The 26,222-nt window shown below is 41.2% G+C and overlaps 1 protein-coding gene and 1 long non-coding RNA gene across 4 annotated transcripts in view; both read left to right on the forward strand.

The window, feature by feature from the left end:
* Positions 1–1,028: 1,028 nt before the first annotated feature.
* Plcl2 (phospholipase C like 2) overlaps positions 1,029–26,222 on the forward strand; it is a 186,562-nt gene continuing 161,368 nt past the window's right edge. Inside the window, exons 1-2 of one of the 3 annotated variants that reach the window (XM_060369644.1) lie at positions 1,029–1,168; positions 1,581–2,147. In XM_060369644.1, coding sequence (XP_060225627.1) covers positions 1,818–2,147 — 330 coding nt within the window. In that variant the 5' untranslated portion in view covers positions 1,029–1,168; positions 1,581–1,817. Of the gene's footprint in view, positions 1,169–1,244; positions 1,384–1,444; positions 2,148–26,222 lie in introns of those variants that run through there. The other 2 variants (XM_060369645.1, XM_060369646.1) reach the window with 2 other exon arrangements.
* On the forward strand, positions 13,990–21,574 carry LOC132648379 (uncharacterized). Its single transcript, XR_009586785.1, has 2 exons — positions 13,990–14,035; positions 21,055–21,574. It is a non-coding gene; the product is annotated as an uncharacterized LOC132648379 (long non-coding RNA).

Raw genomic sequence — 26,222 nt, forward strand, 5'->3', positions numbered from 1 at the left:
ACTATAAATCTAATAAAGCAAATGAGAAACTTATTTTAAAGTATTTTCCAGCAAAACTATCACAAGACAAAAATATTTTGAAACTTAACTAGGAGGGGAGTTAATATGGAGGGGTGGGGCTGAAAAGAATTAAAATGTTGTCTATCCATAAGAAAACATTTGTTAATGCGTAGGCCCCTTTGACTTGTCCATTGGTTTACAGGGATCAGAAGTAATATACTGCAAGAATAACAGGGGAGGATTTTGATCCTGCTTCCGGGCAAGGGTAGGTATGTTTGTGAATCTAAAGCTCATTTTCTCAGGGGCTCCTTGGCGATTTGCTACCAAAGACGGCGAGATCTCTAAGTTCTGTCCCAGTAGCCTCTCAGTTCTCCTGTATCCGGGGAAAGGGCCTTTCAATAAATAGTGAGAGAAAAACTGGGGTGCTAGAGCCAGGTGAGGCCGGACCTCAAGGCTCCTGGGATGGAGGGATGGGTGGAGGCTCTGGTACCACACAGTGCGGTGGTCCTGCCACTCTGCTAGCGGTCCTGCCAAGCTGCACAGCGGCCCTGCACTCTTCCTTGGCTCCAGTAATGGAGGTTTAGGCAAAGTATTTGCATATGGGAGCAACACATTCATCACTGATTTTTGTTCCTGTCCCAAAAGATGGGCATGATTTGGATGGTACCCAGCAGGGACTGGACGAGCAAGCATCGAGCCATCATCCTTGGTGGCAGAGCAGGATTGGGAAACACTCAGGGAGGCACTACAGTGCTAAACCTCCATGGGACAACCTAGATAAACTCTGCGGACGTCTTCTTTCTCTCAGCGCCTGCCAGCATCCCATCCGTACCTCAGATCCTGTCAGCCAGCCTCGTCTGTTGAGTTTAGCGGTCCAAGGGCACGCAAGGGGATCGGTTTCTGTACGCGAAATGGGTCTGCAACACTGAGGAAGGAAATCCAGAGGGAGCAGGGTCCCGAGTGAGGGGCTGGGGCTGGACGCCGGGCGCAGCAGCCAAGGCCACGGCGTCAGGACCGCGGGCCCGCCGCGCCCCGGGGATGCCTTCAGGTGCCTGACGGCCGGAGGTGGGGTGCGCCCCGCCGACCCGGCCTCCGGGGAGCCCCGAGCCCGGGCCGGGCCCCGCGGCCTGTAGGGGGCAGCGCGAAGCTCCGGAGGCGACGGCCGCGGGTAGGTGGCGGTGGGCCCGGGGGCCTCGCCGGAGCCCCGAGCGGGGGGACCGCCGGGCCTGGGCGGAGCCGGGAGCCCGGGAGCCCCGCGCGCGCCCCGCGCCCCGGCGGTGTCGCCCGCGCGCCGGGGAGCCGTGGAGCGGGCGCTCGCGGGTCCGTCGCGCCCCGCCGCGGGCCCGCGCGGGAGCCCGGCCTGAGGGGACGCGGCGCTCGTCGGTGAGCGCGGGGCCGGAGGGGACGCGGCGCGCGGCGGCGGCGGCGGCGGCGGGGGGCGCCGGCGCGCGCGCGTTATTTTTGGCGCCCGCAGCGGCGCGTGTGCCGGGGCGTGTTTTCCTTCCCCAGGTGCCGGCAGCCGGGGCGCCGCCGCCCGAGCTGACTTGTCCCTCTGTCTCTCTCTCTCTCTCCGACCCCAGCAGGACCCCGGAGGTGACCCCGCCGGCACGACGGTCTCCGTGCGGGGAGGCGAGCTCGCCGCACGGGCCACCTCTGAATCCGAAAGGAAAAAAAAATAAAAAATAAAAAGAAGAGAAAAAGCGGAAGAAGCGGCCGAGGCGGCGGCGGCGGCGGGAGGCGGCGAGGAGGAGGGGCCGCGCGCGGCGGCGGCGGGGACGCGGGGACGCGGCTTTGTGCAGGCGGGTCGTGGGGCGCCCATGGCGGAGTGCGGCCGGGGCGCCGCCGGCGGGGCCCTGCCCACCTCCCCGGGCCCGGCCCTCGGCGCCAAGGGCGCCCTGAAAGCCGGAGCCGGGGAAGGCGGCGGCGGCGGCGCGGGAGGTCGCCTCGGCCACGGGCGGGCGCGCTTTGACAGCGGCGGGGTTTCCAACGGGGACTGCAGCCTCGGCGTGTCCGGGGACGAAGCCCGGGCCAGCCCCGCCAGGGGACCCCTCGGCGTGGCGCTCGCGCGGACCCCGAGCCCTGCCGCGGCTCCTGGCCCCAGGGACAGCAAGCCGGGCGGCCTGCCCCGCCGGAGCAGCATCATCAAGGTAGGTGGGAGACCCGCGCGCGTCCTTGGGCTCGGTTTCCCCGCCCCGGGGTCGAGGGGGAAGCGGTGGCGGAAGGAGGCGATGCAGAGTGAGCCCGCGGCGAAGGGGAAGCCGGGGTGCATGGGTGTTCGGAGTGCTGGAGCAGGGATTGGAAGCCCGTGGCACTGGGAAAGAATGGAGAGGTGATTGGGAGTCTGACATCCCCAGAGCAACTTGGGGCTGTCACCTCTCCAGATTGACTTGGAATTAAATGGCCCTGTACCTGCCTGGGTAGGACAGGCTTTTCAGAGGCAGCTTAGCTTGATGGCACACTCCCTGTAAGGTTTCTGTTGTATGTTAAAGACAGGGATCTTGTGGAAATATTTCCTGAAAACCCCAGGCAATGAACATACATTTATTTAATAGGTTTCTTCTGATCTAAGTTGTAATTGGTTGCCCCCTGCAAGCGGTAGCGTTTGGAGGATGTACAATATCCCGTCCTTCAGTTACTCAGAGAAAGGGAACATAAAAGCAGATTTCCTCTTTCTTAGCCTCAAAAGCTTTGAGAGATTACAGTTCTGCACAATTTAATTCTTTCCTAGCTGCCATAGCCAGGCCTCCGGATCAGCAAGTTCCTTTTGAAAACGGTTTTGCTTGTTTTTGTATTTGTTTTTGTTTTTTCATGGTGTTATTTAGAAAGCCACTAATTGTTCTGTGAATTTTAAATTTCTAGAAGTGGTAGTCAGAGTTCATGGTGGTTTCCTTCAAATATTACAGTTTAGTGTGCAGCATTTCTAGCGACATGAAGAAGAAAGTTGATAAGCCAAGAGAGGTAGATCTAGCGCTCAGATTTGGAGCAAAGATGGAATGTTGCTTTTTGGAAAATGAAGGGGTTTTTAGGACAGAGCAGTGAGTAGCAGAGCGCATTTGTAATGCTACACCCTTCCGTGTGGCTGATAACCCTTAGGAGAGAGGTCAGAGTGTGACAGCAGCACAGAGTTAGCACTGGTGGCATTTGAAATTCAGAAATCCTCAAGCACTGGTAAAGTGTCTCTGTGTTATCAACGTCTGCAGCCATCTAGTGAAATGTACCATTTTGCTTCTGTGTAAGAGGCAGCTGTGAAACTGCATTTAGCCTTGTTATCTGTTTGCTCAGTTTATATGTGGACAAGGCACAGTTGAAGGGCTTAAAGATGGAGAACATCACCTTCCTTTAAAGATCAACTTTTAAACCAATAAGAGTGGTGTCTTTTTGGTGCTTGTGTAGCTTTTGGTGATGTATCTTTTCTTCTAGTATGTAGTTTGTTTCCATGAAAGTTGTTTTTAAGTACATATGATTTTTAATCCTATTTGCAGAGTTGTGTGATATTTTTGTTTTTATTGGTTAACAAATATTTGTCGTGGTTTTGCCTTGTGATAGTAATAAAATTTTATGTGAAAATTCAGAGAATATGCAGGCTTACATAATTTTGACAACTTCTTCACCCAGGGGTTTTGAGGACCTGTTTGTACATATAAAAGGCCAGAATTTATAAGCATTAATAGCAAGATTCATAGGGAAACCTGATGGACCGCAGTGGTGTTGCTCTTTTTCAGTTGTGGGAGCCAAGGAAGAAGGGCGATTTGCCTATTTGTGACGTAAAATGTGCTTCTGTTAGAAGCTCATGAAAAAGTGTTGAAGCTTTCAGAAATCACTGGTTGAGAATTGGTAATGGTACTTGTATTGAATTCTGGGTTTTAAAGTTATGTTTCATTTTTCTTCCTTTTAACTTTTATTATACAATGCTGGGATCATAGAAGGTGCTCAGTAAGCTACTCGCTGTAGGGCAGAGGAATGCTAAGGAAGTGCCTGTTTTCTCTGTTTTGTTCCTTTCTAGAACAGGTGGTTTGGGATTGACCAATCGTATCTTGGTCCCTTGTACTACGTAGATAACTCGACAGATTCCCCTCTCTGGCCATTATTCTCAACTTTCTGTTTTTGAACCATTGTTGAAAATTATGGAAGTAGTGTTGAGAGTCGATTTTACCTGGGGTATAGAGAGAAAGGCCACTCTGGATAGCTAAGTAGTTGTGTTTCTCCATGAATTGATGTCTTGAAACATCTAGACTTTAGGAATTTAGTGTTGTGTTTTCTAAAGACACACACATTTGAAAGCATAGAGACAATATCTTAATAGAATAAAGAAGCCTTTTGATTTAGTGTTCACTTCCATAAAGCAGTGAATACTGCACAGGCACCTCTGCTGCGTGAATGGCAGAAATTGTATTTCACTTTTGTTAAGAAATAACACACGTGCTTAAGCAGAGCCCGTGGGATAAAGGTCATAATGATTTCTCTGGTTCCTTGTGCGCTTTCTAAAGGGCTTTAGGAGTGAATGTGGTTGGGTGGTCTGTGTGTCGGGGCTGATGAGTAAGCAAAGGTGCCAAAGGCAGCAGCAGGTCAGTGACTACTGGCTGCAGGGCAGAGGCTTGTATTTATGGGGTTGTGTTGGTTGAAATGTCAGTCTCATGTTTCTTTCGTGTGTTCTATTTTCTTTTCAGTCTTCACATCCTGTTAGGCCGGGGTCACCAAATCAAGGAAGGGTAGGGCCTGAATATATGACAAACCAAGAAAGGTTCTATACTAATATGAGTGACATGTACAGAAATACACTGTAAGCTGACCAGAACTCTACTCATTTAAAATAATTTCTTTGGTGTTTCATCTGTTCTATAAATAGCAATGCATAAGAAATTGTAAAACTGTATTTTTCTGCCAAAATAGATGCACAGATCTGTACTAGAAGAGCTCCTCAAATGTGGTAGCAATCTTGAAGAAAATGAGAGCGGGCCTTAAAAAAATCTTTTCCAGATACTTTGCGGTGATACAGAAGTCACGGAAAGCGTTCTTTAACTTGCTGAGAATAACAGTATGTTTTTGAGATTGCCTGCAAAGGCACATTAGTGGACTTTTAGGGGTGACGCTGCGTTAGTCATCTTTAGGCAGTCTAGTCAATGAAAATGCCACTTTCATTTTCTCTTTCCGTAATTCACTTGGTCACACTTCTCAATACCATCCACTTTATTTTCAAGTAAATATTTGGTTAACTTTTCAGATGGCCACTTATATTTTTTAATATATAGTTTATTCTTTAATTAAGATATGAAAAAGCATTTGGGGCTTTAGATTTATTTTGTTTTAATTTAGAAATCAATATATCAACATGTCTTAATTTGGGCAGTTTGTTTCAATCAGAATGAATAAATACTTTGCTTTTAAAAAAGTGCTATGATTACAGTCACAGTGTCAGTCTTATGAGCAATGGCAAATGCATGAAATCTCCTAGTCACTGCTATAGTCAAGCCACAGCAGTTTGACCAACTTTCTTCACCCCGCCCCCTGGATCTCTCTCATCCTCCATGCTCACATTCTTAGAGGATGGCAGCCATTAATGTTGGGCCCTTTCCTATACAGCTATTATATATACTTACATATATAATATTACATATATTATATATGCAGCTATTGCACTACCTGGTATTCAGATGGAGTAATCGTAACCGCTGGTTACTGCACTCCCACTGTGGTCAGGACATGTGAAAAGTGTGGCTGGTGCTTATTCACATTCTCTGACCTGGTCCTGTGTCTCCCACAGAGGACGGAGGCAAGCAGAGTGTAGAGAGGTTAACCATGTTTCTGAGGTGCTGGAGCTGCATGCAGTGTGTCTCTTGACTGAGCTACTTTCCATTGTTCTTTAAATGTCTCCAACCATTTACACCTTTTTCCTGCCTTCTAGCTCCATCTCCACCTGTATTTCCATACTGCTCTGCTTCTTTCTACCTCATAGGTTCCTATGTCTTATTTACTCCTTTTCTTAAGAAGAAAGTTCAGTGTCTTGTAGAAAGAGTGTATTTAAATATATGTGATATATATGTATCCATATGGGAGTTAGTAAGTTCTGATAACTGACAACTCATTTTTATGAAGAGATTATTAGATTTGACGCCAACTGATTCTGATTGGAATATACTACTTCGTGGCCTGTGTGCTTCAAAAAGATTTTTTTTTCATGCACATAATTTTGAAAATAATCAGAAGAAAAAACTTCATGTAAAGTTGGGTTCGGGAATTTCATTCCTTCCAGAATTGTTCTGCATGGGGCCAAATGATCTGTCCCTTTTGTATTCCTGAATTAGGAGTAGACCGTTGAACTTTTATGTTTTGGTCTCAGAGTTTAAAAAGTATCGCTGGAGAGTGTTACTGCTTGTTAAAGCACTTAATCTGGTGTTTGAGCTTTTTAAAGTGACTTACATAATTTTTGCTCAGCTTTTGTCTCTTTTTTAGGTGGTAAATTACTTAAACTTTATTGCCATTGATATTGGAATGTGAAAAGGTATTTATCAGGAGTGTTGTGAATTAATAATAAACAAGCCTAAGGAGTCTGCAGTTCTGATACAGAGTGTCCAAATGAGAATCTCTCTCCTCTCAGTTTATTTTGTCATTTAATGCTGGAAAAGCAGTCCTTCATTGCAATGAATGGGTTAGGTAAAGAAGAAACATGTCTCATTGTGGTTGTTTCATACACCTCTCATCGAGACATAGGCCTTTTAACAGACGAGGAAACCTCTTCATAAGGACTGAGAATTATTCTCAGTGGGGCAAAGCATTCAGACCAAATGTCTGTCTTCAAAGTCCATTTAAAAAAAAAGTATTCTCTTTTTATTCCTATTTGCCCAAGCCCTCTGGCTTCTTAATTGTAGATGATTCTACCAGTCTTGAAATGACAACAGATTTCTAATTAGAAGAGGGAGGCTTCTTCAGAAGGAGCTCCATATAGCTGTGGTCCTGGCTGTAATGCCCCAAGTGCTGTCTGATCCACAAGCCACTTTTCTTGACTATGAAGTCAGTATTTGAGCATCTTCTTGTGGTGTGCCAAGTATACTGAGTTGAAAGTTGCAGGTGTTAACATCCCCAAAACTAAGCAACTAGGTTTAAAATAATCAATAATGAAGACTCATCGTATTTTCAGAATGGCAAGTGATCACATACAATTCTGTCATTAGAGATATACAAGGCCATACTGATTAGAAAGTATATTTAGCTCCTGGCTATGGTTGAATTGACTTATTTGCATAATAGTATAACAGAATTGGAAAGTTTGTTATGTAATACTGCAGTATGTGGCTATTAATAGAACAGAATGTGGTCTTAAGGAATAACATTTTTTGTGAAACTTTCTGCTGCAGACTGCTGCACATATATACTCTACTCATACATGAACACAGTCTGTTTCTAAATAGGAAAGACTGAGCGACAGGTTAACAGTGTCAAAGAGCTAAGTGAGGCGAGTCCAGATGGTCTGCCGAGAGCAGGAGATAGGTAGCAGGTTTCTGTTCTAAACTGAAGATGACCATGGAGGGGTTGAATATTTTTTATGAATACTGCTTATGATGCTTTATTGCTTTTTTTAACCAATTAATGTGGTCACAGAGGGATAAAGTGACCTGTTCGCAGCTACCGTTAGAATCAGGCTGCATGACTGACCCCTATTGTCTCCTCCTTCCTTTAATTTTCATCCCCTTTAAACTTTCTCATCCTGTAGTCATAGTAGTTATGATTTTTCAAGTTACTTTATATTTGAATGATTACTATAAATGAGTTGCTTAGGTTTTTCCCCCTCTGTTGAGCCACTCAGAGCTTCTAATAGAATTATTCAGGTGCTCTCAGTTGGGGGGCTAATGAAAGAATAGTGTGAAGGATGTATTTTTGGAGTGTTTAATAAGGTTTGTTAAAAAGAAATCTGTACATTGTTTTAAGGCTTTCATTGCCTATATACAGTCTCATAAATAATTTTATATGTATTGAAAATACTAACTCCTTTCATAGGGCATATTTAAGTTTGCTGTAGTAGATGTTGCCAACCAATTTTCCTAATTATGATTATTCAAACATACATAATTGATATTGTCAGTGGGTTTGGCTTGGTTTCTTTCTTTCTTTTTTGCAACCATTTTCATGGTTATGTGATTGGTTAATGAAACATTACCATAGCTTTCCAGTTGAATATCCTGGTGACTATGATACTGAGAACCTTTTTGTGTTTCTTGGTCTTTTGGATATTGTCTTTGCAAAAAATGCTGGTTTGACTTTGACTGTTGGAAAATTTGGTTTTAAAAAAATTGATTTGTATGACTTCATATTTTCTGGATGTATCTTGTGAGGTATGAATGATATATAGATATTAAAATGTCTTTTCCTAGATATGACTTGTAAGATGAAAAAGAAATTTCTAATTTTAGTGAAACCAAATTGTTCACATTTTTGGTTTTGGTTATGATTTTAGTGTCCTATGTTAAAGAAATCTCTTTTTAAGACCATGAAGATTTTAATTTATTTCACTTTTGGAACCTTTGCTTTACTTTTCATATTCTATGTAGAATATATATATATTGAGATGGGGTCAAATTTTTCTTTTTATATAAACATATGATTCATTCAGCACCATTTGTTTGAAAATGGATTTTTTTTATTCATATACTGCATTCATTGCATTTTTTGATGAATCAAGTGAGAAGTTGTGTGTGGGTTTGTTTGTGCCTTGCCTTCTGGGCATGGAGAAAGCCTCATTGCTCAGAGGAGATGATATAACGAGGCTTGATAGTCAGGTGATTTATATTGAAGGGATAGAGCATGCTGGTGGTACTCATTATGCAGTGCACTCATGGTGGCCTTACAGGCCGGTGTATGTGTCATGATAAACATAAACTCTCAGAGTATCTATAACAGATTTCATTAGTTATAATGCAGTAAGCTTTCAATTGTTCCTCACTTCAGGTATGTGATGTGTCCTCGTTGACCTCTCAGTGTGTGCCCTTAGATTGCCATTAGTCCTGCTTGTTCTATTTGGATAACAGTCTTTATTTTCGAATAAGAATCTTCTAGCACAGAAGCATATGCCTCTCCCTTTTCTTGGGTAGTGTCTGAAGAAGAGAAGTAATTGATGAGAAGGCTGAACTTGAGGTTGGGAGAACTTTTGTTTGGTTTTATCTAATTGTTGTTGGTGTTTTTTTTTTTTTGTTTTTTTTTTTTTTTCTATTTAGGCTGTATGCTTTCTGTATTTTGCCGTTGGTATGTTGCGATATATCCCAGTATACCTGTTCTCTCCCCAAGACTTTTGTTGTGAGTGGTTGATAAATTTTGTCAAAGGCCTTTTCTACATTGTCGTACCGTTCTATTGCTGTGAAGAGACCATGACCAAGGCAGCTCTTATAAAGGAAAGCATTTAATTGGGGCTGGCTTCCAGTTCCGTAGGTTTAGTCCACTCTCATCATGGTGGGGAGCATGGCTGCACATATGGCCCTGGAGAGGTAGCTGAGAGTTCTATATCTGGCATGCAGACAGTAGGGACAGAGAGTGACCCCTGGCCTGCTTTGGATCTTAGAAACCTCCAGTGGTGCTACCTCCAACAGGGCTGCACCTCTCAATTCCTTTCAACTACTCAGTGATGACTAAGCGCTCTTATTCAAACCACCACATGCATCTAATGTGGTTTCTGACCTTTAGTTTATTGGTGGGTTCCATTTATTGGTTTATATATGTTGAATCATTCCTGCAATTCTGGAATGCAACTCTAGAGGTGACTTGAACATGATGTATAATAACTTGAATTAAATTTGCAAATAGTTTATTGGGATTTTTGTATCTATGTTCAAAAGAGACATTGACCTATACTTTTTTGGTTGAGCCTTTATCTGGTTTGGGCATGAATAATGTGAGTTTCATAAAAGAAATTCGAAGATGTTTCTTTCTTTTGCAGAATAGTTCGAGGAGTACTGTTGTTAGCGCTTCACTGGAGGCCTGCTAAGATTCTGCACTGAATCTGCTGGCCCTGCACTGAGTTCACCTGGAAGGTTTTAAATTATGATTTCTATCCTACTGCATTTAAGGGTCTATTTAAATCATTTATTACATCTTGATTTAACCTTCGTAGGTTGTATATGTCTAGAAGTTAATCTGTTTCTTTTAGAATTTTCCAATTTGTTGGAATATAGATCTTAATAGTATGTTCTTACAATTTCTGAGTTTCCTCAGTGTCTGTTGTAATGTCTTTTTTTTTTATCTCTAATTTTATTAATTTGGGCCATCGTTTTCTTTTGCTTAGTTTGGATAAAGGTTTATCAATCTTATTAATCTTTTCAAACTACCAATTCATTGTTTCATTGATTTTTTTTATACTGCTTTTGTTGTTTTTGTTTCTGTTTTATGAGTTTCAGCTTTGATTTTAGTTATCTCTTCTCACCCATTCTTATTTTGCCAGGGCCTTCAGATGCATCATTAAGTTCTAATTTGAGATCTCAATTTTTTTTTTTTAATATACATACCTAGTACTGTAAACTTCCATCTTAGGACCGCCTTTATTGTGTCCATGGATTTTTGGTATACTGTGCTTCCTTCCTTCCTTCCTTCCTTCCTTCCTTCCTTCCTTCCTTCCTTCCTTCCTTCCTTTCTTTCTTTCTTTCTTTCTTTCTTTCTTTCTTTCCTTCTCTCCTCTCCTCTCCTTCCTTCCTTCTTTTTTTTTTTTTTGAGACAGGATTTCTCTGTGTAGCCTTGGCTATCTTGGACTTGCTTTGTAGAATAGGCTGGTCTTGAACTCACATAGATCTGTCTGCCTCTGCCTCCCCAAGTACTGGGATTACAAGTGTGCTTGTCTTTTCATTTTCATTCAAAGTCTAGGAATTTTAAAATCTCCATCCTGATTTCTTTCTTTACCCAATTTCAGTTTAGGAGTGTCTTATTTAGCTTCTATGAATTCATGTGCTTTCTGTCTTTTCTCTTCTTGTTGCTATTCATCTTTATTGTATGATGATTAGATAGAATATGGAATGTAATTTTAACATTCCTGTATTTATTGAGAGTCACTTTGTGTCCTCAAATGTGGACTATTTTGGAGAAGGTCTCATGGGCTACTGAGAGCATGTATTTAGTGTTTGGGTGGGGTGTTTTGTAGATAAATAGGTATGTTTGATTTATGGCATTATTTAATTCAATTTTCTCTACTTTTCCCCTAGATTACCTGCTTACTAGTGAGAGTAGAAATTGAAATTATCACTATCACTGTGTTGGCGTCAATCTGTGTTTTTAAGTCTAATAGTTTCTCTATCTCTGTCTCTCTCTCTCTCTCTCTCTCTCTCTCTGTGTGTGTGTGTGTGTGTGTGTGTGTGTGTGTAATTGGGTGCTCTTGTGTTTCGTGTGTTAGGATTGTAATCTCCTGTTGGATTTTCCTTTAAAGAGGATAAATTGTCCCTCCTTATCTCTTGCCTAGTAGTGGTTTGAAATTGATTTGGTCAAGATATTAAAATAGCCATGCCTGCTTGTTTCTTTCCATTTGCTTGGAATTCCTTTCCCAAACTTTATTATAAGGTGGTGTCTATCATGGTCATGAGGTGTGTTTCTCTGAGTCCGCAAAAAGATGGATCCTGTTTTCTGATATGTATCTATATTAGGAAGTAGAGACCATTAATATTAGGAATTACCTTCAAACATTGTGTATTGATTCCTGCCATTTTGTTTCTGTGATTCTCTATTAGACTTCCTTTGGTTGAGTGTTCTAGAATTGCTTATTTTTTCCTTTTTGGTTATCTTTAATGTTCTCTTTAGACCTTTAAGTATTCCTAGCAATATCTTCTGTAGATCTGGATTAATGGTCATAATTCCTTGAATCAATTCTTTATCATGGAAAGTGGTGGGTTTTTTTTGTTTTGTTTTGTTTTGTTTTGTTTTCCCTCCATCAACTGTGACCAGTAGTTGGCTAGATACTGTGCTCAGGTTCTTCAACAGCAACAAGAAGTCGTATTCCCACATACTCTTCAGCCCCATCCTCAACTACCTCCTGGTTTTTTCTTTCCCCATTTGTGGCTGTATCTTGAAAGAGAATGAAGACTTCTTTCTCCATCTCCTCTTTTTTTAGCTACTCCTGTCTTCCATCAGTCAAGGTCATCAGTGCACTCCTGATGATCGTCTCCTATTCCATGCCTCATACTTGACAGCTTTTCTGTAGATGTAGATACAGTTAAGTATGGGTTCACTGAGAAATTTTAAGTTGATATATTCAGTTTAGGTTTTCCCTCGCATCCTTGTTGGCATGTCACCCCAACACCTTACTGCATATGGTCAAACCCACTTTTCCTTTGCACACCCTGTTGTCACCTTCTGTGTAAGCTATTTCTAGTGCTAATTTGGCAAATAGCACCACCGTCCATTCTTTCTCTTTGAATTTGTGTGTGTGTGTGTGTGTGTGTGTGTGTGTGTAGCTAGAAATGGAGGTCAGAGGTTGACATTGGGTATCTTTCTCAGTCATATTCCACCGTATTTTTTTTTTGAAAAAGAGTTCTTTGTTGAAACTGGAGTTTGCCATTTCAGCTATGCTGGCTTGTCAGCAAGATAAAGATAGATGCCACGGAGTTCAACTTTTTATGGGGGATGTTGGAGATATAAACCCAGGTCTTTATGCTTGAGTGATACTTTATCAACTGAGCCATTTCCCCAGCTGTCATTTTCATTTATGTCTATTGAATTGGTTTAAATGAGAGGGGAATAATTTATTTTTAAAAGAACTTGACAAGCTTAAATTACAGCTTGTTAAAAGAGGCATGGCCATTTCTGATTCTGATGCTTGCCGTAGTATGAAAGTGTGCCCCTACCAAGGGCACTGAGGTCTTGGTTCCTCGGATGGCAGTGTTGAGAAGTGATGAAATGTTTAGGAGGTGGAGCCTTGTGGAAATTCTTTAAATCATCTAGAGTGCACCCTTTTAATGGGGATTATGGGACTGAATCCTCACTTTTATTTGCTTCTCAGACATAAAGGTAACCGTTTGTTATAGAGTGTTACAGTTAAATATTCCTATCCATTACTATCCAATACACCCACCAAAAGCCCCAACTTCAAAGCTATAGACAAATAAGCTCTTATATTAACTGCCCCAGGTATATTGTAATTGTGATGGAAATCTACTAATATACTGCTATTAAAATAAAATGAGTGATTCCCTGTAGCAAAAATTAGGTATAACTTAAATTTCAATCTAAAATTTTTTTTAATTTTAATTTTTTTTAATATTAGTTACAGTTTGTTAACTTTGTATCTCTGCTGTATCCCACTCCCTCTTTCCCTCACACCCTCATCTCCTCCCTGTCCCTTTTCAAGTCCACTGATAGGGGAGAACCTCCTCCCCTTCCATCTGATACTGGTTTATCAGGTGTCTTCAGGACTGGCTGTAAAGTCCTCCTCTGTGACCTAGCAGGGCTGCTCCTCCCTGAGGGGGGGAGGGGGTGTCAAAGAGCCCGCCATCAAGTTCGTGTCAGAAACAGTCCCTTATTAGGGTCCCTTATTAGGGTATCCACTTGGATACTGAGCTGCCAAGGGCTACATCTGAGCAGAGGCTCTAGGTTGCATCCATACATGGTCCTTGTTTGGAGAAACAGTCTCATAAAAGACCCCTGTGCCCAGACATATTTGGTCCTTGTGGAACTCCTGTCCTCTCCAGGTCATATTTACCCCCTCCCCCTTTTTTTGGTTCCCTGCACTCTGTGGAAGGTTTGGTTATGAGTCTTAATATCTGCTTTGATACACTGCTAGGTAGAGTCTTTCAGAGGCCCTCTGCGGTAGGCTCCTGGCCTGTTACTTGTTTTCTCCTACATCCAATGTCCATCCCATTTGTCTTTCTAAGTGAGGATTGATCATCGTACCCTGTTTGTCGTACCCTTGTTTGTCTTCTTTAGGTGTATAGATTTCAGTATGTTTATCCTATCTTATAGGTCTATATAAGTGGGTATATATCATGTGTGTCTTTCTGCTTTTGGGATACCTCACTTAGTATGATTGTTTCTAGGTCCCACCATTTGCCTGCAGATTTCATAAGGAAGGAATCATGTAAGTATCTAGGTGATGATATGCCTCTACCCTCAATCCCCATTAATCTTTAAAGATCTTATATAATTTTCTGGATGCTGGTTCACTTGAAACCACAGAGCAAAATTTAATTGTAATCTGCCTCAGGAACATTTATTTAGAAAGTGTTAGAAATTAGGAGTGGGGCTGGAGAGATGGCTCAGCTGGTAAGAGCACTGTCTGCTCTTCCAGAGGTCCTGAGTTCAATTCCCAGAAACCGCATGGTGGCTCACAACCATCTATACTGGCATACATGCAGATAGAGCACTCACACATAAAATAAATAAATAAAATCTTAAAAAAAAAAGAAATTAGGAGTGGACAAATTTGCTTGCCAGAGAAATACAAATATTGTGCATTTTAAAAAGGAAAATTCATATGAATTTATTTTCTTCTTATTATTCTTATTACAATTTATTCACTTTGTATTCCAGTGTTAGCCCCCTCCTTCATCTCCTCCAGGTCTCACCTTCCCTCTCTTTTCCTTCCCCTATACCTTCTGCCTAGTCCACTGATAAGGGAAGTCCTCCTCCTCTACTGTCTGACCCTAGCCTATCAGGTCCCATCAGGACTACCTGGATCCTCTTTTTCAGTAGTCTGGCTAGGTTGCCCCACCAGGGAAAAGTGATCAAGGAATAGGCAACTGAGTTCATATCAGAGACTGTCTCTTCTTTCCTTACTAGGGAATACACATGGAGGCTGGGCTGTCTGTGGGCTACATCTTAGCTGGAGATCTATGCCCTCTCTATGCATGGTCTTTGGTTGATGAATCAGTCTCTGCAGCACCTCCTGGAACCTGCTTTTTTTTTTTTTTTTTTTTTTTTTTGGCTCTGTTGGTCTCCCTGTGGGGCTCCTGTCTGTTCTAGGTCCTTCTATCTCTCCCTTCTTCTGTAAGACTCCCTGCACTCTGTCCAAAGATTGGCTGTGAGTCTCTGCATCTGCTTCAATCTCCTGCTGAGTAGAGTCTTTTAGAGAAGATCTGTGGTAGGCTCCCATTCTCTTCTCTCTCTTCTACCACTTCCGGTGTCTCCCCTGTTTTTCCTTCTGAATGAGGATTAAGCATCTAGAAAAGATCATCCTGAATGAGATAACCCAAAAGGAGAAAGACACACATGGTATATACTCACTTATTCAAGGATATTAGTCATATAAGATAGGATAAATACACTAAAATCTACAGACCTAAAGAAGCTAAACAACAAGGAGGACCCTAGGGGATTTATTTTCTTTTACGTTTTAAAGTTTAAAACCTTTAACATTTAAAGATTAACCATCTTATTCTGTGATCCATGAATCATATTTTTTACTACTTTCAAATTATTTGTGTGAAAATATTATTTTTTGCTGAAGTTGGTACTAAACAATCAGATATCAGGTGGGATCCATTGCCTTTAGGTGAGATCTGGAAGTTGGCATAGGTGACCTTCACTTTCTGGGAGCAGATCTATCCTGATCTGCTCGTAGACCCCTGAGAATGTCTATTAGACAGAATGACTAAAAGTATCTTCAGGAGGAAAGAGTTTATTTTATTTATAGCTTATAGTCCAGCATCCAGGGAAGTCAGGGCAGTAACTGGTGGGGCAGCGCTGCGTACTGGCTTGCTCCTATGGCTTGTTCAGCCTGCTTTCTTAAGCACCCAGGAGCACCAGCCCAGAGGTGGCACTACCCACAGTGAGCTGGGCCCACCCACATGAATTGTCAAGAAAATGCCCCACATGCTTGTCCACAAGCTCATCTGGTTGGGTCATTTTCTCAATTGAGCTTCCCTCTTCCACACTGACTATGACTATAGCTGTGTCTAGCTGACATAAAAGTAGCCCACACAGAAAGCAGAATACATTGAACTTCTGCTCTTTAGTTTTACTTTTGATGCTGGGACGAGGCCTGTGAGCTGGTTTCACAGCCAGGCATTTGCCAGTGAAAGTGTGGAATCTGTAGGAGTTCTGGCGTGTCTGCCACTGCGCACCCGTATGTGTGAGAGGATACAGTCTGAAGGTTGAGAGAGGTTGGGTATCATGCAACCAGGTGGTAGGAGAAGCCACACCCAGCAGGAGGCGTCCTGTGAAGCCTTATTTCTGGGAAACGGTCAGATTGGGTTTGTGGCTGTGTGCAGAAGAAAAGATTTGCAGCAGATTCCGTAACAAGGTGCTGTATGCTCAAGGTTCTGAGGTTTCTTTTGATGTTCCCCAGGAGCTTTTTGCAGGATGGATCTTCGGCCTCTTTTCTAAGTTGGCATTTTTCAGTTTTGACCTTATGCTGGTTTTCATTATTTATGTGTGTTTAGGGTCTCTCGGAAAATTCAGTGTTCATGGATGCCTTTGGAGAAGAGATCATGGGATGTGGGCAGCTAAGCTGGCTTTTCTGATTTAGTCAAAACAAAGAAACAAACAGATGCCTGTATGTCTTGAGTTACCTGTAACTTTTCATGTCCCTGTTCTGTTTTGTCAATTGTGCTGTCAGGTAACCCCGAAAAACCGAGTGTCTGACTTCTGGCACTGTTGTTAAATTGACTTAGCCAGAGACATGATTTTTCACTTTTAGTCTTTTCAGAAACACATACACACACTAATAAAACAGTATAGAATTTGTTACCACTGAGGTTTACTGGTGTTCTAGAGAAGCAGGTGCAAGGGAATGTGTGTGATTGAGGAAGGCCATGTAGGAGACCTTTCAAAGAGGCAGCTTGCGGGGGAAGAGCTTTCCAGTGTGTTGGCCTATTTGGTGGCTTACTGGCTCTGTGAATTAGGTCTTTCAGTTCAGTCTTTGCCATTCCCACAGTGGTTACTGTTGAAAAGCTGGGAGTGCTTTTATCCAGCTGCCTTCTGGGAGCACAGCCTGTTAGCAGACAGAGGCATGCATCTGCCGGCTCGAGTCAGGAGTGCTTTGAGGTTGGCAGCCTCTGCAAGCAGAAGCCATGGACTCCAGGAAAAACAACAGAATGTCTTTTAAAGCCGCGTGGTCCCCGCAGCTTCCTGTTGCAATATGGACTGATCACGACACAGATGTCATTAGAATGGCTGTCCTTACCATCCCCCCCCCAAGCAGAGTGTGTGGGCACGGGGAGTGATGCAGGTAAATGTGGCCAGAAGAGACAAAGGACTGTCACTCTTAAGCACACACCCTATTTCAAACCTGGTAGAATGGTCCTCATTCTCTGCTTGGAACCACATGCCTCTATTATCACTGAAGCAAAACCTAGAATTTACAGACCAGGCCCCAGTTCCAACCTCTGTATGAACTAAAGTAGCAGCTGCTAATAGAAATGCGGTTTAAAAGGGTGCTTCTTGTTCTACGCGCAGGTCTTTATTTTTTTAGGAACTCCCAACTGATTATGATTTAAAATTCCTTCTGTGAGGAGAAAATGAGTTGTCAGTTGTAAAATTTCGTGCAAAATGAATTGTATTTAAAAAATGGGCAGTTATGTACGCATGTTTCTGAAACGTTTTTATCTGACTTATAGAGGAGTCAGAAACCAAGCACTCAACATGTGATTAAGAGAAAGCTCTGCAGTTGCAGCAGCAACAGCTCTCTGCTGGAGTCTCTAGGGAGTGTCAGCAGCAGGCCTTTGAGATTGGTGAGGCCCCTGGAGATGACGGAATATGTGCTGACAGTGGCCCATAATTTCCCAGGCTTATTCTAAGACACCACTGGGCCATCTCTTGCTTGGTAAGGTAGTAAAGAGCCTCCAAGAGAAGCTTATGGAGTTGGAAGAAATGTATTTGTAGTAGGGCTACATGGTGTGTGTGTGTGTGTGTGTGTGTGTGTGTGTGTGTGAATCTGTCTTCTATGGAAACAAAAATAAGAATGATATTCTGTTTGAGTATAATAACAAATAATGTTAAAACTAATTCTGACTTAACATGACCTTTTCATTTTCCTGATTTTAGAAGAAAGCAAAAAAAATTTTGTGGACCTTCAAAAGTATTGTGAGCCTCGTTTCAGCATTGTGTGGACAGTAGATAAGTTGGCCCTGACGTGTGCAGGCTGCTTTCTGATTTTCTCACAAGTATGAGGAAGCTGTAGAATGCATAATTGGCTGTTTCTTTTTTTTTTTCCAACATATGTACATTTATGTATTATTTATTTATTTGCCTTGGTGTTTTGTCTGCATGTATGTCTGTGTGAGGGTGTCAGATCATGGAGTTACAGATAGGTGTGAGCTGTCATGTGGGTGCTAGGATTTGAACCCCAATCCCTGGAAGAGTAGTCAGTACTATTAGCCACTGAGCCATCTCTCCAGCCCAATTGAGTGTTTCTTTTCACTTTCGACCTATAATTTTCAAGCATAAATTACTAATTACATTATTTAAAAACTGAAGATAAAGAATTTTGCAAAACTTAATATTTAACTTGTATCATCAATTTAGATCCATTGTATTACTAATTTTTTTACAAGATAATAATTTTCAAGTTTGGACAGACTGGATTTTAAAATTTAAATTTTCTAATATTGACATTAGTGATGAATACACTTCAAATTATAGCATTTACTCTTCTGAGTATATTAGCAATGAAAGGTATTTTAAGCACTCTTTATAGCTTACTTAATTTGTGAATGCATATAATACTTTTATGTAAGGTTACATTCATTCTAAATGAAGTTAGCTTTGTGTAAGAAATTACATGTCTCTTTTCGATTCTGAGATGTTTTCTATGAATTCTGTGAGTTAAAATCTATTTTAAAAGACAAGCAGGCCATAATTTGTGACTAGATCTCAGAGTGGCCAGGAAGAGCATACTAAGAATAGAACCTGGGTTTATTTACCCCACTCCACCCAGTCCACCAGCCGTGTGGTCGCAGATTCAGGGAAGGCCAGTGGTGACTTAGGAGGTGGTTTTTCTCTCGTTGCAGAGTTGAAGAAATCAGGCATTCTTGTAGCTTCTGAATTCTGTTTCATTGTTTTAGCAACTCAGATAAATTATTTTTATAAGCTGTTACCTAAAAAAGAGTTTGACCACCTTAGTTTTCAGTTCCTTCTTACTCTCCTTCTGTTTTTCTATTTAGTATTGTTCTGTGGTAAAAGTGTAAAATCCATTGTGATGCTCCACAGCTTAAAACAACTATTCTAACTGTATAGGCATTCTTTAAGATATGTAGATTTCAGGTTTAGTTAATACCTGTCTGATTTTTTTTTCAAATATACAAGTTTTTTATAGTAAAGTTGAAAATTTTTTAATAAAAAGAGGAAAACTTGAGATTGTGGACTTCATTCTTAATTATGCTCTGAAAATTTGTCACTTGTAATTTATACATTTCCTGGATGTGCTGGTTAGTCCTCATTATCAGTGCGCTGGGTTTGTGATCATCGGGAAGACACAGCACTGGTGTTTCTTCCGTGGCGTTCGCAGAGCAGCTTAACTGCGCGTGGCTGGGCCTGTATTAACAGTCCTGGACTGAATGGAAAGGGGGAAAGGAGGAAGCCAGCTGAACCAGGTCTTCCTGCTTTCTGCTTTCTGGTCTGCTCAGATGTGGTAAGTCAACCTTAAGTTTCTGCCATCATGAATTCTGCCATGGCTTCCTTGTTATGAAACTGTGAGCCAAGGCAACCAGCTCTTTTGTTGTTTTTTGACAGGGTTTCTCTGTGTAGCCTTGGCTGACCTGGACTCCCTTGGTAGGCCAGGCTGGCCTCAAACATAGAACTGTCTGCCTCTGTCTCCTTCAATGCTGGAATTATAGGTGTGCTCCACTGCACTCAGCAACTAACTCTTTTTTTAAGTGGCTTCTGCCAGGTATTTTGTCATAGTAATGAGAGAAATAACCAGTCTACTGCCATATTCATGAGACTCTTAAAAATGGCTGCTAGTTCAATGCAGTTGTTCATTATATTTAAAAAGAGTCAAGGACAACCTGTTACTCCAGGGTAAAGATCATCTGCTGTCTAGTCGGGGATATAACTCAGAGTCATAGCACTTGCTTAGCTCTCCAAGACACCCAGGTTCAGTCCCTCTTAGGTAACACACACATGAGTGGGGGGATAGGCAGGGCAGAGTCTACACAGTGAGCTTAGTTCTTGTGTAGGGTTGGAACCTGGGAAAGACACAGCTGAGATTCTAAGAATCCTAGGGAAGTCCACAAATACAGCAAGCTGCAAGCACTAGAAAGCTAGCCCAGTAACCTAGCACTGGGCCACTAACATGTGTTACTAGTCGGATACAGTTCTGGCCAGTCTGCGCTGCTCAAGCGATGCTTGGCTAACTGTGGCCAGGTCCTGGGCTTTAACGAAGCCCATTTCTCTAGGGTACTGCTCTGGATGGAGGAACGGACACTGCTCAGGCTGTTCGTGTTAGTCCAGGTTGAAGATCATCTGCTGTCTAGTTTCCTCATCTCTAATCTGGGTGTTATGCTGACATCACTGGAATTTTGTGAGAATTCACTGAAATGATGCGTTTAAAGCAGTGTTTTCAGTACATATTAAAGATTTTTTAAAAATTTTTTTTCACAAGTTATAGAATATGGTTCTTTGCTTCATGATTTCTGTTCCTTGCATGAAAACAAAGTGACTCTTAAGTTATGTTACTGCATTGCAGCTCATCTTACTTAAAATGAACGCAATTTATTTATGACACTGTTCTTAATATTTTATCTCAGATAATGTTAATGTAAATATATGACTACTTACTGTTATCCTAATTACACTTTCCTCTCCTTTTACACCTTCCAGTTCCTTTCCACCTTCCCTTCCGTCTTGATTCACTCCTTTTCTGTCTGTTATTAGAAAACAAGCAGGATTCTAAAGGATAATAATAAAATAAAATAATATATAATAAAATAAAACATGATTATAAGTTTGATTTGTGTGCATATTTATAAGGTTCCAAAGTCTTCACTGTTATTTCATGTTACTACGGTTTTGTATTTACATAGTAGTTTTATATTTATTATGTATCAAAACATAATAATGGTAGAGTAAGGAGACTACCCAAAAGTAAGGAACAGAAAAAGAATACTCTAGAATGAAACAGTGAAGTTATTCTAGTTTTTATTTTTATTTTTTTTGAAGGCTGGCAAGATGGCTCAGTGGTTAGAGGTGCTTGCTGCCAAGTGTGATGACCTAGGTTTGATGCCGAGGACCCATATGGGAGGAGAGAATTGACCACCACAAGTTTTCTTCTGACCTTCAAGTGCATTTGCTGTGGCATGTGACGCCCCTTCCATAATTAAATAAATGGAACAAAATACTTGATCTGGATTTAAATTTACAAAATTTCATTTCATGTTACTTTTGAATAGTAGCCATAGTATTATGGAAACTGTATCAAGGCTGTGACAGATTTGCTAAGAAGTAAAAGACTGGGAATGTTTCATGGGGTGGATTTGGTACTCATGTTTTTGGTCATCTCCATTTTCATCGGTACAGGACGTGCATCCAGTTATGTAGAGTTGAAGGGGGCATATCTAGTAAAATTTTGACAATATTTTGTTAGTAGTTTCACATTTGTAAAGTGATTTTTCTATTAAATGCTTTATAATTGGAGGTTTGAGTTTGTAGAAACAAACTCAAAAGCAACAACAAAATAAAACAGCTCACCTACCAGTTTGCTTTACCATTCTCAAAAGGAAACTGAGATTTATACTGTAGTGTAATGTGATGAGCAACATTGCTCAAACAGCCAAAAATGAATTTTCAGGGACTATGAGACCAGGTTCTCTCTCCTCTGAGTTACTCTTCTCTGTGCTTTTAGAAATACTGATACAAGTTGGGAGTATATCTTACTGGAGAGCTTGTTAGCATGCATGATGTTGGTTCGTTCCCCAATATCACAAAGAAAAAAAATAATTTAATGAACTTATTAACAAATCTGAATTAATGGTTGCTATGAGATGAATCCTAGTTAGCTCTACAAGTAATTCATGTCTTCATCTAGCTAGGCTAGGCAAGATCTGGCTGATACTGTTATTAAAAGATGGCTTCCTCTTACCAGCTGACTATGTGACTGTTGCTCCCATTTGTCTACTGTCTGATTCTGGTTCAAGGCTCTTGTTGACGACACCTTTAACTTCCCTTTTTCCTGTCCCACTGCTCTTTCTTCCAACCCCCACCTCTGTTTACAGATAGCCTGTGGGCATTTCTGTGATTGCTAATTGATGTAGGGGACCCAGCCCACTGTGGGAGATACCATTGCTACACAGGTGGGCCTGGAAGGTCTTTGAAAGGTACATGAATGTAAACCTGGAAGCAAGTTATTAAGCAGTGTTCTTCCATGGTTTCAAGCTCCTGTGTTGAGTCCTATCCTTGGCTGCCCTTAATGATGGACTGTAATCTGTACCATCCCCAGATTGTTTTTGGCCAGTGTGTTATTATAGCAACAGGAAGCAAACTAGAATAATTACTTTGTCAAATCCTTCCATTTGACTGTTCTGTGATATTCTTTGCTCTGAAGCCAAAGCCTTATACTTCTTCCTGTTTTCCAGAGTGCAAGGTCCTTGGGAATCTCCATTATCTTCTCCTGTTTTTGTTTGTTTGTTTGTTTGTTTTGCTAAACCCCTGTTTATTTTTTAGGCAGCCACACAGGCAACAGTCCTTCTGGCTCTCTTGATTCTTGTGTTCTCTACCCCAATTTAGAAAACTTCTTCCCTTTTATGCTGGGCAGTGGGCACTGCCCTTCTCCAGGGTACTTCTCATTTTTTAGCGGCAAGTGGGTGTGCAGGGCTGCCTTGTGCTCTGTAGTGGGTAGGCTCTTCTCTAAGCTCACACATGTCTTCACTTAGAATCAGGATCCCTACCAGGCTAGAGTAAGATTTTTCTTAACAATCTCATCAGGTTGTAGCTAGGATTCTGTTAGGAGTAATTTGCAAATAAAAGAGTATTACAGCTCTTACCTTTTGATGTATTTGCTTCAAATAACATTTTAAATTTGGCAGTAAGAAAAAGAAATATTTAATCTTCAGAAGAAATTTGTGAAAATGTTGAATGATTTTGTTTTGAGAAAGGAAAAAAAATCCCGTTATTAAATAGAATGTAAATAGATAAAGATATCTGTATTCATTTGTATATGTATATATACATACTAAAATAGTTTTCATATAGTCACTGCCTTATGACAAGGTGTTGAAAATCTGCATAAAATCTGTATATAACCCCAAAAATTCTACCAGGGAACTCCTACGGCTGATTAACACCTTTAGCAAAGTGGCTGGATAAAAAATTAACTCAAAAATATCAGTAGTCCTCCTGTATACATAAGACAAAAGGGCCAAAGAAAGAAATTAGGGAAACAATACCCTTCACAATAACCATAAAGGACATAAAGTACCTCGGTGTGAACCTAACCAAACAAGTCAAAGACTTGTATGAAAAAAATTTCCAGTCTCTGAAGAAAGAATTAGAAGAAGATATCAGAAGATGGAAAGATCTCCCATGCTCATGGCTTGGCAGGATTAATATAGTAAAAAAGGCCATCTTACCAAAAGCAATCTACAGATTCAATGAAGTTCCCATAAAATTACCAACACAATTCTTTATAGATATTGAAAGAAAAATTTTCACCTTCATATGGAATAACAAGAAACCCAGAATTGCTAAAACAACTCTCTACAGTAAAAGATCTTCAGGAGGTATCTCCATCCCTGATCTCAAGCTGTACTGTAGAGCAACAATACTAAAAACTGCATGGTACTGGCATAGAAATAGACTGGTGGATCATTGGAATCGAATAGAAGACCCTGACATAAATCCACATAGTTATGGGCACCTGATTTTTGACAAAGATGCCAAAAGCATTCAATGGAAAAAAAGACAGCATCTTCAACAAATGGTGCTGGTCTAATTGTCTACATGTAGAAAAATGCAAATAGATCCATACTTATCACCCTGCACAAAACTAAAGTCCAGGTGGATCAAAGACCTCAACATAAAACCAGACACACTAAACCGCTTAGAAGAAAAAGTGGGGAAGAGCCTTGAACTCATTGGCACAGGAGACAACTTCCTGAACAGAACAGGCTCTAAGAGCAACAATCAATAAATGGGACCTCATGAAACTGAAAAGCTTCTGTAAAGCAAAGGACACTGTTGTCATAACAAAACGAGAGCCTACAGATTGGGAAAGGATCTTCACCAACCCTATATCTGATAGAGGACTAATATCCAGTATATATAAAGAACTAAAGAAGTTAAACAGCAAAAAAATCAAGTAATCCAATTTAAAAATGGAGTACAGAGCTAAACAGAGAATTCTCAATAAAGGAATATCAAATGGCAGAGAAACACTTAAAGAAATGCTCAACCTCATTAGCCATCAGGGAAATGCAAATCAAAATGACCCTAAGATTTCACCTTACACCCATCAGAATGGCTAAGATCAAAAACTCAAGAGACAACACATGCTGGAGAGGTTGTGGAGAAAGGGGAACCCTCCTCTATAGTTGGTGGGAATGTAAACTTGTACAACCACTCTGGAAATCAATCTGGTGCTTTCTCAGACAACTAGGAATAGCACTTCCTCAAGATAAAGCTATACCACTCCTAGGCATATATCCAAAAGATTCTCAAGTACACAGTTAAGGACATTTGCTCAACCATGTTTGTAGCAGCTTTATTTGTAATAGCCAGAAGCTGGAAACAGCCCAGATGCCCCTCAGTGGAGGAATGGATGCAGAAATTGTGGTACATCTATACAATGGAATATTACTTAGCAATAAAAAACAAGGAAATCATGAAATTTGCAGGGAAATGGTGGGGTCTGGAAAAGATCATCCTGAGTGAGCTATCCCAGAAGCAGAAAGATGCACGTGGTATATACTCACTCATATAGACATATAATATAGGATAAACCTACTAAAATCCGTACACCTTAAGAAACCAATCAAGAGGGAGGACTCTTGCTAAAATGCTCAATTCCTATCCAGAAAGACAAAGAGGATGGACATCAGAAGGAGAAAAGAGGGAACAACTCAGGAGCCTGACACAGAGGACCTCTGAAAATCTCTGCCCTGAAGACTGTCAATGCAGATGCTGAGACTTATGGGCAACCTTTGGGCAGAGTGCAGGGAATCTTAGGAAATAAGTAGGAAACAGTAAGATCTGGAGAGGACAGGAACTCTACGGAGAGCAACAGAACCAAAAAATCTGAGCACAGGGGGTCTTTCCTGAGACTGATACTCCAACCAAGGACTATGTATGGAGATAACCTAAGACTCCTGCACAGATGTAGCCCATGGCAGTTCAGTGTCCAAGTGGGTTCCATTGTAATAGGAATGGGACTGTCTCTGACATGAACTGATTGGCCTGCTCTTTAATTACCTCCCCCTGAGGGGGAAGCAGCATTAGCATGTCACAGAAGAAGACAATGCAGCCACTCCTGATGAGACCCAATTGACTAGGATCAGAAGGAAGGAAAAGAAGACCTTCCCTATCAGTGGACTTGGGGAGGGGCATGCATGCAGAGGGTGGAGGAAGGGAGGGATTGGGACAGGAGGAGGGAGGGAACCACAGGGGGAATACAAAGTGAATAAAATATAATTAATAAAGAATTTAAAAAATCTGTATATATAATTTTGAACAGAATATTTGAGATGTTAGAATGTTCATGATTTTGTGGAAGAAAGAACGGCTTATACTTTTTTTCCTATTCTGAGAATGTGAAGGGAGCATAGGGATGTATCTCAGTTGATAAAGAGTTTACCTAACATGAACAAAGCCTTGGGTTCAATCCCAAGAATCATAAGTGGGACATTGTGGTATATACCTATAATCCCAGCATGAGGCCGAGGCAGGAGAATCAGGAATTCAAGGTAATGCTTGGCAGCATAGTGAGTTTGAGGCTCGCCAGGATTATGTGAGACTATGCCCACCCTCTTAGTCCAGAGTTTTGAAATGCAGAGACTGACAGTGGTATTAATGTAGTACATACTCTATTTGTATGTTGCTTTTCAGATGACATGGAAACTTTTTAGTCACCTTAGCATATATTAGCATATATTGCTATAAGGTTTTAAATTCAGTGAACTCAAATATATTTAACCAAAGTCAGTCTTTTTTGTTTGTTTAATGTGACACTTTTAGGATATGCCATTATTCATAAGAAATCATTTTAGTATGAGTTGGGAAGAGTGAAAGTAGAAAATTAGGCTACTGTGATACAAATCTTGATGTAGTTCAGATTTTCATGAAAAACTAAAGTGAAATTTATATATGAGAAATATATATGTTTATATATTAGATAAACA

Source organism: Meriones unguiculatus, chromosome 16 (assembly GCF_030254825.1).
Source record: "Meriones unguiculatus strain TT.TT164.6M chromosome 16, Bangor_MerUng_6.1, whole genome shotgun sequence".
Taxonomy (NCBI): domain Eukaryota; kingdom Metazoa; phylum Chordata; class Mammalia; order Rodentia; family Muridae; genus Meriones; species Meriones unguiculatus.